This window comes from Rhinolophus sinicus, linkage group LG12 (assembly GCF_036562045.2).
Source record: "Rhinolophus sinicus isolate RSC01 linkage group LG12, ASM3656204v1, whole genome shotgun sequence".
Taxonomy (NCBI): domain Eukaryota; kingdom Metazoa; phylum Chordata; class Mammalia; order Chiroptera; family Rhinolophidae; genus Rhinolophus; species Rhinolophus sinicus.
This window is the reverse complement of record NC_133761.1, coordinates 52,239,955-52,250,860: the sequence shown is the minus strand read 5'-3', so window position 1 is coordinate 52,250,860 and position 10,906 is coordinate 52,239,955. Positions and strand designations below refer to the sequence as shown.

The following is a 10,906-nucleotide window of genomic DNA, read 5'->3' as shown; positions in this document are numbered from 1 at the left end:
AGCAGAGATTGGAATGAGGCTGCTTACCCAGCCATTGAGGGCTTGGCCCCAGTTTATCTGCATTTCGTGGATCTTCTGCCCAGCTACTTCAGGGGTTTCTGACAGAATCATGCAGCAAAATGCCACAGCCCTCCACTCGGCACTGGCAGCAAAGGCTTTGGCACCAAGGGCCAAGGGGGAAGGCACCTGGGAAGTTGTGTGGCTGGTGATTATTGTCCTGTTTGCTGCTCCATAATTATGGCTATCTCTGAGAGCCTCACAGCTGTCCTCAGAAAGGAGCAAATTTGGTTGTCCCTATCTTAATTGTTTTGTCACAATTTTTTTCCCCAGATGTGAAAACTGAGACAACACAAGAAAGTAATTTGACTTTATGGTAATCGTTTTGATTTTTTGATTTAGAAAGTCCAAGTACAGTGAGAAAATCATTCCCTGGGTTTCTGAAAGCACTTACAAATAGGTTAGCGTGCTCTCTATGGCTTGTGGCCCTTTTGTGGTAAAATGTGGGGGCACATCCCCCTCTTCTGACATCTTACCTCCTGAGATTTCCTCTGGGCTGCAGACTGTGCCAAATTAGGTAGAAATCTAGGTCAATTGCCCCAGCAAATCTCACTTGCTCCTGAAATGGCTCAGATAGTTGAGGTAGGTAGTTTCAAACTTCTGCTCAAATCACCTGGAAAAGTGTGTCTATTTTCCCAATCACCCTGGACTTGGGGGCTTTGGTGACAAACTCTCTTTACGCTAGTGTCTCCAAATCTTTTTCCTTTGAAAATTCCCCAACACGCATAACCAGAGGGAATATAACAATCCCCATGTATCTATCGCCCCAACTTTTACAATCACCGGCATTTGGCCAGGCTTGTCTCATCCATCCGTTCCCCCTTCTTTTTTTCCTTGATATTTTAAAGTAAATTTCAGCTCTCATGGTGTTTTACACTTAAATTCCTCAGGATGTCTTATTGGAAAACTATAGTGCCACCATTACACCTAATAAAATTCGCAAGAATTCCTTAGTGCCATCTAATACCAAGTCCATATTCAAATTTCCCCCTTTTACAGTTGATTTATTTAAACTGATATCCTTACAGGTTTCACTCATTGTACTTGGTTGTTTCTGCATCAGAGTTTTGAGTGGAGAATGCAGGGCAGAGGATGGAGAAGGGTGGCTGTGTCCGTGTCCCAGACCCATTCCCTCTGAATGTCACTTCCTTTGGAGATTCTCTCTGGAGTCCCTGTGCCATGACCTTAGGTGGATATGAGTTGTACACAGTTCCCATGTAAAACTCTGTCTCGTGACTATCTAAAAATCCTATAGCTTCCAGATCACAGATAAAGTACCTTGGCATCATCTAAAAACAACATTACAAAGACAGCAAAAGAAAAATTGAAAATTCAAATACTACGCGATATAAGGTTTACAAACCATAGGTCACGGACTCTACAATACTTAACATGATTAACAAACACATAGAGCTCCTTCCTTTGCATGCCCCACTTTTAGATAATACGAGTATATTCTATTCCCAGAAACCCTGTGCAGCTTTATCCTCGTCCCTTTCCTCCCAGCTCCTTATCTTCATGTGGCCAGGGCCTTCCTATTTCCCAACATCTACTTGTGTGTCTTGTCCTTCCCAAAGAACAGTATAAAAGTTTATTCTCTCATCAAATTCCATATTTTTGCCCAGTTCAGACCTTCCAGCCCTCTTATCCCCTTCCTCGGCAGTTCCTGATTTTCCATCTGGGAGGGCGAATCAAATTCCCAATCAATTCACAAGGCGGGGGTTCTATCCACAAGCATTTCCTGGCTTAGCCTGTTGTCACTGCTTAGTTATAGAGCCTGCCACAGAAATTCACACTTCAGTGTCCTTACCTGTGAAGTGGGGTATGGTTTCTATCAATCTGTTATGAGGCTGAAATGAGATCATTCCTAAAATGGAGAGTCAATGAATGAATGTGATGGTCATGATGGTGATGGTGATGATTCAGTGTTCCTCCTCCTTCCTCACTCACCTTCCTACCACCTCTGATCTCACAGGGAAGTCATCCTGCAAAGGTCTACATTTTAGCAATAGAAATGTACAGCAGTCCCCTCTTCTCCCTGGTTTCACTTTCCACCAGTTTCGGTTACCCGTGGTCAACCACAGTCCAAAAATATTAAATGGAAAATTCCAGAAAGAAGCAATTCATAAGTTTTAAGTTGCATGCCATTCTGAGTACCTCACTTCTTCTCATCACGTCGGCATTGTGTCATCTCACATTATTGCAAGAAGAAGGGTGAGTACAATACAATAAGATTTTGAGAAAGAGACCACATTCACATAACTTCTATTACAGCATATTGTTATAATTGTTCTATTTTTTATTGTTGTTGTTCATCTTTTACTGTGCCTGATTTATAAATTAAACTTTATCATAGGTAGGTATGTATAGGAGAAAAGGTAGTATATTCAGGGTTTGGTACTATCCAAGGTTTCAGATATCCCCTGGAGGTCTTGGAGCATAACCCCCACGGATAAGGGGAGACTACTGTACTACATGTAAGGAGAAGAAAAGGTTTCCTCTGAGGTGGAAACATCTATCTGTAGGAAATTATCGCACTAATTGAGGTAGGTAAGATCTTATAGTCAGTTGTCTATAAGTGGCAAAATATCAATGAAAAGGGGAAAATTTGTTTGCTATGGATAAGAGGCAGGAATGTTTGGTGGTTTTATTCTTCAGAGGAGGAAAAAGAAGTAGAGAGAACAGATGAGCGTTGCAGGCCTGAAATTGCTAGGAAGAGTGAGAGAGGCGCGGTTTGGTCAGGGAAGGTCACTGAGCTTCCACAGAGTGACACCTTGAGAACTGTGACACTATGTTTTGGGAAGTCATTTGTATTTTTGTTTTCCAAATAAGTATTTATTGGATCGCTGGATGGGTGGAAAGGAAGTGATTTGCATGTGAAAGCGCGTTGAACTCGCTGACACTTGTGAAGGTGGAGCGGGTCACATGTGGCCCTAGACTTCTGATGTTATTGGGGCCACATGCTCCCACACCACATCTCATTTTTAAAAATTTTTTATGGAGGAATATTGGGGGACAGTGTGTTTCTCCAGGGCCCATCAGCTCCAAGTTGTTGTCCTTCAATCTAGTTGTGGAGGGCGCAGCTCACTGGCCCATGTGGGAATCGAACCAGCAACCCTGTTCAAAGCTTACAATCTAACCAACTGAGCCATCCGGCCGCCCTCATTTGTATTTTTATATTTCTATTTTGTGAGCTCCTTATTCAGTTTCCTCTCCAAAATTTCCATGAAGGTCTACACATTTCAGAACGCTTCTTTCTTCATGTGAAGGGGTTTTGTGAAACTCAGAGAGTGGAGTCCATACAGAAAGAGGAATTAAGAGACAAAGGATTTGCAGAAATCTTGGGGAGAATGCTTTTGGGTTTCCACATGCCATGGTTTTGGGAGCTTCCAAGGGAGGCCCTGTCTGACAACAAGGTTGCACTAACATTTCAGTGCCTTGACATGCTGATGCTAAGACTTCCCCCACACAGTAAAAGGCAGAGAATCTGCTCCCCGCAGATTCACTATAATAGCAGACAAACATTTGAGGGTGTAATTACCCAATGTCCTTAAATCCAGAATATACCTTCCTAATACAGGAACCGGGCCTTTCCTAGGACGCATTATATTTCATCAAAATTTTATCTCAAAATATCTGGAGAAAACATTCGTTCTTATACTAAAGGGTAATTTTGGAACAGTTATCTTGTAACGTCTATATACTAGAATGGAGACAATCTCCATAGAGAGAAGATGCCGAATCTGTTCTATTTTGTTCAAATTCCATACCCCACTTCTGGCTCAGTTACCTGGGTAATGGTAGATGGCATCCTGGGTGATGCTTACAAATGTGTCACCTTTCACATATAGGGACAATGTCACTGACTCAGCCTTGCTGGGACTGTACTGGCTTCATCTTCTAGTCCTACGGCGTGGCTGGCGCCGCTCCACCTGTACTTGGTTGCATAGACAGCAGGTGCCTGAGCCAGGGGAGGGTTAAGCAAGTGGTAGAGGTGAGAAGTCTCCTGGGCTGGGTCCCCCTGGCCCCTGTGCTCTCTCCTACAGAGCTAACTGACCTTTCATTGTCCATTCCACAAAAAACCCAGAGCCATCTGTTTTCTTCTATCCCGTATTTCTGTATCCCAAATTTTCCCGGGAAAGTTTCCAGGAGTTTGAGCTCACAGAGCTTGTCATTAGCTCTAGGATTTCAGAAACAAAAGCACTGCTGGAACTCACGTGAGGACAGCCCGTGTGTGCTGCTGAGTGTTTGGCGCAGGAGACATTAACAGGCAGAGACGGAGAGGATCCACCAGCAGCAGGGCTGGTGTTTATTGAGCGCTTGCTTTGTGTCTGGCTCTGTATTAAGGTCCTACATGCCTTGGGTTGTTCGCTCCTCACGATGACACTGTGGGAACAGGCCCCTTGTGCTCTGATGAGGCTAGGTTAGGAAAGTTTTCAGTCATTATTTCGCAAATAGGTTCTCAATCCTTTGTTTTCTCTCTTCTCCTTCTGGTACCCCTATGATGTGGATTTTGTTATGCCTGATGCTGTCCTAGAGGTCTCTTAAACTATTCTGATTTTTTAAAATTCTGTTTTCTTTTTGCTGTTCCAATCAGATGTTTTCTGCTGCTCTGTCTTCCAAATTGTTGATTCGATACTGGGCTTCACCTAGTCTTCTGGTGATTCCTTCTAGTACATTGTTCGTTTCAGTTATTGTGCTATCTGCACTTCTGGATGGTTCTTTTTATGGTTTCTATGTCTTTTTTTATGCTTGCTATCTCTTGTTGAAGTTCTCACTAAGTTCCTTGGACATCCTTATAACCAGTGTTTTGAACTCTGTCTCTGGTAGGTTGTTTGCCTCCATTTCATTTAGTTCTTTTTCTGGAGTTTTCTCCTGTTCTTTCGTTTGGGATGTATTTCTTGGTTTCCTCAGTTTGGCTGCCTGTGTTTGTTTCTATGTATTAGATAAATCTGCTAGGTCTCCCAGTCTTGGCTGGGTGGCCTTATGTAGTAGGTGCCCTGTAGGGCCCAGTGGCACAGTCTCCCTGGTCACCTACTCCAGGTGCTCCAGGAGAATCCCTTTTGTGGGTTGTATGTGCCCTCCTGTTATATTTGGGCCTTGATTGCTACTGGCACGTAAAGGGGTAGGATTGACCCTCAGACTGATTGGCTGTGGGATTTGGCCATGTCCACAGCTTATGGGCTGCGGTGCTGGGGGCTTACCACCCAGAGCGGGATTTGCCCCAATGGGCTCTGGTGCCTATTGAGATCGCCCTTTGTGTGTGCCGCTTGTGGGGCTTATGGTGTAGTTCTCTGCTGTGGTCTGAAGCCGACTTCTGAGTATGTTGGTTCTGGGATCTCTTGGGAGGAGCTCCAGGACAGGCCCAGGTCAGCCACTGCCTGTGACCGGTCAGGGACTCCCTGGTAGGAGCTACAAAGCAATCCACAGTTGGTTGCTGCCTGTACTGGACCTGGAGGCATGTGGGAGAATCCACGCTGTGAAATGAGGAGGGCTGCCACCAGTACGGGGCCTGGGGTAGCTCTGCAAGAAGCCAGAGCTCCCCAAGGCCTGCTGCCACCTGCTGCCGGTTGCCGGCTCTGGTAAGGTTCAGCTGGCGATAAAGCCTCCTGCTGTAAGGAGTTGGGTATGGCGGGGTCTCAATGAGTGAGCAGGGTGGAGCTGTGGCGCTCACCAGACCAATCAGATTCAGATTTGGCAGTGTGGGGGTGGGCTCAACACAGGAAAGATGGTGTCCGGCTGCAGGGAAGGACGACTCCTCACAGGGAAAATGCTGACCATCCATCCTCCTGTCCTCCTCCTACAGCCACGCACCCCAGTCTGCTTCCATATGCTTCTGACATCCTCCGAGTCACCATCCCTCCGCCGGAGCCCAAGGTGAGTGCTTATGAGCGAGTGAGTCTGTGTACAGGCTGTTTAAGAGGATGGCTGAGTTCCCTATAGCCTTCTGTCCTTCCTGGACAGTCGGAATCCCCACTGTTTTTCACAGCCAGATATTGTGGGGGCCTCTCTTCCAGCACCAGTACTCTAGGCTGGGAAGCCTGGTGTTGGGGCCTGGGGTCTCTCACTCCTCGGTGGGGAATCTCCATGGCCGAGATATCCCTCCCAATTTTTCATCTGCTACACGGAAATGTAGGGCCAGCCCCTTTCATATCTCTACCCTTCCTACCAATCTCGACGTGGCTTCTTTATATCCTTATTTATAAAACTTCTGGTCAGCCAGACTTCAGATGGTTTTCCAGGTTGAATGTTCTATAATGTAGTTTTAATTTTTAAAAAAATTTTTATTGGGGAATATTGGAGAATATGTTTTTCCAGGGCCCATCAGCCCTAAGTCGTTGTCCTTCAATCTAGTTGTGGAGGGCGCAGCTCAGCTCCAAGTCCAGTCGCCGTTTTCAATCTTAGTGGCAGGGGTCACAGCCCACTATCCCATGCGTGAATTGAACTGGCAACCCTGTTGTTGAGAGCTCACACTCTAACCACCTGAGCCATCTAGCCGCTCCTCCAGCAGCTCAGCAGCAGCTCGTTGTCTTCAATCTAGTTGTGGAGGGTGCAGCTCACTGGTCTATGTGGGAATCGAACCGGCAACCCTGTTGTTAAGAGCTTGTGCTCTAACCGACTGAGCCATCCGGCCACCCCAATGTAGTTATAATTTTAATGTGTTCATGGAAGGATGCAGGCACAGTGTTGATCTGCTCCACCATCTTGGATCATTCTCTCTCCCTGTGTCTTTACATGATCTTCCTTCTGTGTTGTGTCTAATCTCTTATGAGGACACCAGTCACATTGGACTAGAGAATCTCATTTTAACATAATTACCTTTTTTTGACTCTAATTTCAAATATAGTCACATTCTGAGGTTCTAGAGGATGGATCTTCAAATTATGATTTTTTGGGGGGAGTGGGAGGGGCAAAATTCAGCTCATAACAGCCAGAAAAAGATTCAGGAAGCATGTAAACTGATTTGTCCAGAGGAATGGCTCTGTCATGGTGCCCTGGGGACTTCGTACATATCCTCATAGGCCATATGGGCCAGGCTTGAACTGTAGCTGAATCTAAATCTTGGCAGAACACCCTGTAATCCTCCTGGAACATGAAGGCCTGGGAGACGTGTGCGGAGCTGTAAGACCATTTCCACTGGCCTCCTGTCATCCTGGGAGGCTGTGGTGAGGTCGTTTCTCGTCATCTGTCAGGCTCTGATGATGCATGAGACTTTCCTGTCTTGTATTCCCCCACTTAGGACGCAGCTGCATTAGGGTGTCCTACCATTCACATTGCAGTCATCTGGGCCCTTTTGATTCAGTGTTGTCCTGTGCTGTGGGGAGCTGGCATCTTTGGCTGCTTTTCCTTGCACTGTCCTTGTAAATAATGTCCCAGTTGGGGCTTGTTGTTTCTTACCAGCGGAATCTGTCAGTCAGGATTTACCTTGTGCTTGAGTGTTTGGCACAGGAAGCAGGAAGCACAGACAGCCTGAATCGAAGGAGGTGGCACCCATGGAGAATTGGGGAAGAACCAAATTACACATAAAGCTGTTCTTAAAGGGGAATGGCTTGTGGGGGTCAGCTCCGTGCAGTCATGCCAAGGTGAGGGGGCGAACAAAGGATACTGTTAGAATGTGCTCAGGGGTGATGGGAACCTAAAGGCTCTCGCCCAGATGATCGGAAATTTTAAAAGTTGCTAGAAAGAAGGACTGGATAGCAATTCCCCCCCCCCTTGTTTTTTTCATCCAGAGGCTACACAGACATTAAATGCTGTCCCCTGTCTATTGATGGTGGACATTTTGGAGGCTAGGTATACTAGAAGAAGGGACACTATATTGGTAGGATGAATAGTTGAAAGCTCAACAGCAGTGTAGTCATTTAATATTTTGGGGTTCAAAGATTCTGGGGTTCTCCTTAATTTATAAGCTATGTAATCACAGGTAAATGATTTTACCTCTTTAGGCTTATAGTTTTCCCAATCAGCACAATGGGAATATTACTTCACTTGGGAACCACTTCACTTGAGTTGTTGCGAGGATTGCATAATAACAATTTACTCACTATGCACTTATTATGTGCCCAGTATGTGCTAACTGCTTTATATGTATTATCTCATTTAATTCTCCCAACAATCCCCCGAGGTAGGATTATTATTATGTCAGTTTTACAGATGAATAAACTGAGGCACTGAAAGGTTAAGTAACTTGCCCAAAGTTAGAGCTAGTAAATGTTGGAGCCAGAATTCAAACTCAGGCAGACTCACTCCAGAGCCTGCTCACTTGTTAGTGGGCTACAAAAAAAATATGCAAAATGCTAGGAAAACTGCTTAGCACATAATAACCATGACACATGGTAGCTCTTGTTATTTTAACTTTTCTTTACTTGAACTTGAGAAAATTGATGAGCGCAAAAAAGTATATGAAGAAGCAAGTGAAAAAAAAAGTTTTTTGTGTATTTGTTTTCCCAAAAATTTCCACAAAAATCCTAAATTTGCGATCAGAAAAAAAATTATTAAAAAAAAAAAAAAGTCAATCATAATCCTACAAGGAAGAGGCCTTTGGGTTTGGCCCGATAAAGAAAATCAGGTTTTGAGATCTCTCCTGAAACTGTGGTTCCCTGTTGGCAGAAAAATACAGAACACCTGAAACCAGTCCACAAAATTGAAGCCTCCGGGGCAACAAGCCTGGGACTGAAATTCGAGCGTTGCGCCGGCGGAGCTCAAGCAGCCACCTTCTGGGTGGATGCTTAATGTAAGAGTAAATGAGGCACTTGGACCCCGAACTTCCAAGATCCCTTCTGGCCTGCTTGAAGGTCACATCTCAAAACGACTCAACAGCAATTTGGCTGATTTATTTGTGGTCGGAGGAATTATCTGGGCCCCTGGATTCTGGTTTCTCCTCAGTTGCTGAGGGTGCAGGTTTGCACTCGGTACCTGGATGGAAGGGAGGATGGACACTGCGGGGCATTGTGCGGTCACCATTCGCGTTTCCCTGGCAACCTAAACCACTGGGAAGGACTCGAGGCACATCCCCCGGGAGGTGGCAGAAAGGGACTCGAGGTGTGAAACCGAGGGACTTCGTGTCCGGGAGGCCTCCGCCGAGTTGCCCAGCCCGTCCGTTTCCGAGACTTGGGCCGCGGCCCGGTGCCCTGCGCGCTCCCAGAAGAGGCCTTGGCTGCGAATGGCGGCCCTGCGGCCCTGGGGCCCCCGGCGCAGCGGCAGGCGGCACGAGCTGCTGGAGAAGATGGCGCGCCTGAAGCGGGGCGGCCCTCAGTGGGCGGAGCCCGAGGCGGCGGGGCGGCGCGCGGCCCCCGGGGACGGCGGCTCCTGCTCGGGCTGCTGGTGCTGGCGGCGGCTCTTCCTGCCGGGCGCGGCTCGCGGCCCACGCAGGAAGCAGGCCAAGCACGGGTGGCCGGCCAGGGCGGCCCCGGAGCGCGGCCTGTGGGGCCCTCCGAGCCTGCAGAGGCTGCTGCAGACGCTGGCGACGTGGAGGCGGCGCTACCTGCGGCGGCGCGGGGAGAGGCCGGAGCGGCTGGAGGAGATTCCGCTGCTGGCGCTGGACCCCACGCAGGGCGCCCACTAGGTCGCGGCCGCCGCTGCAGAGCGACGCGAGGCCGCCGGCGCGGTGCCGGGTCGTGTGTCGGGCCACCGGCCGGCAGCGAGGACCGCGATGCCCCACCCGCACCCCTGCCCCCAGAGCGCTGGTTTGTTTCCTTTAACAAAAGCAAGAAGTGAAAATAAATCCAACACCATATGAATGAAAGAACATGGAGTTTTGGGGGATATGCGTTTGAACCCCAACGTCTGCGTGTTGAGTTTTTAGTGAAGTAAACTGCTCCATCCTGCACAGTTCTCGCGCCCCAAGCCCCTGCCACCGTGCGGGCAGTTGCCGGGGCCCCAGAGCCCGCTCTCTGGCAGCTGCTACCAGGCCTGACCTGGTGAACGGAGGCGCCGGGTTGTCTGTTCCCAAACACCCCGAGGAAGAGTGTGGGAGTGGCAGTGGTTTTCAATCTGTGCAGTGCCCTCGGGGATTAAAAACTATTTTAAGTGGGACGCTGAGCTCTTCACCTCACATCAGCATCAGCAAACTCTGCTTTTTGTTTACAAGCACTTAGGGACCTTTGTAAAGCAAACAGCATTAGAACCAAGGCTTGTGGGTGGGGTGAGGGGGAGTTTGAAAAACTAGTTTCTAGAGGAAAAGAGCGAAGGGAGACTCCTGGGTGGGTCTTTAGCTTCTTTCCCTCATCGATAAAAACCTGCCAATGATATTCTAGCTCTGTAGGCTTGTGAAGATGAAAAGTAAAATACTAGGCGTGAGAGTGGTCGACGTAAGCTGGAAGAGCTACACACAGTCAAGGCATTTATTAAACATGGCCTTTGGGTGCAGATGCTACATCAGGGTGTTGGGATAGAGTACGTGCCATGGACCCTTCTTCCCCCATTACATACCCCTCCACCCCACCCTGGAATTTTACAGTATTTAATGGTACCCATTTTTAGTTCTGATCTCCCCGGGGCTGGAGTAGTACGAGCACGTGACTTGTTCCTCCTCCTCCTCTATCCATCGTCCTTCAAACAAAACCCGTGAAAAGAAATGCAGTGTCTCATGGTTCAGCCACTTTTGCTTGCGTGTTGTCTGGTGCTGATACCCCAGAGCACACCTTGGCCAGCGGAGGCAAGTCAGAGGGTCTCTGCTGAAGTGCAGGCCTTTCAGTTGCCTCATTTTGAGGCTTTTCTAGCCTCAGATTTCCTTAAGGTGGCTCTGCCTCAGGCCCCTTCAAGGAGAAAACTGTTTGCTGTGAGGATACCCTGAACAGAAACTGAAGTGAAAGACTTGCTCTTCCCGCTGCCTCTCCTGAGACCCCTACCC

At 47.8% G+C, this 10,906-nt stretch overlaps 1 protein-coding gene across 1 annotated transcript; it reads left to right on the top strand.

Annotated features, from left to right (window-relative positions):
* The first annotated feature begins 4,030 nt into the window (after positions 1–4,030).
* LG12H1orf202 (linkage group 12 C1orf202 homolog) lies at positions 4,031–10,145 on the top strand. Its single transcript, XM_019730851.2, has 3 exons — positions 4,031–5,639; positions 5,864–5,934; positions 8,665–10,145. The coding sequence occupies exon 3, from the start codon at positions 9,218–9,220 to the stop codon at positions 9,617–9,619; it is 402 nt and encodes a 133-aa protein (XP_019586410.2). The 5' UTR covers positions 4,031–5,639; positions 5,864–5,934; positions 8,665–9,217; the 3' UTR covers positions 9,620–10,145.
* Positions 10,146–10,906: the final 761 nt, after the last annotated feature.

Bases quoted from the DNA above. Each gene is read 5' to 3' on its own strand.
- LG12H1orf202 (XM_019730851.2), top strand. From the start codon at position 9,218: ATGGCGGCCCTGCGGCCCTGGGGCCCCCGGCGCAGCGGCAGGCGGCAC.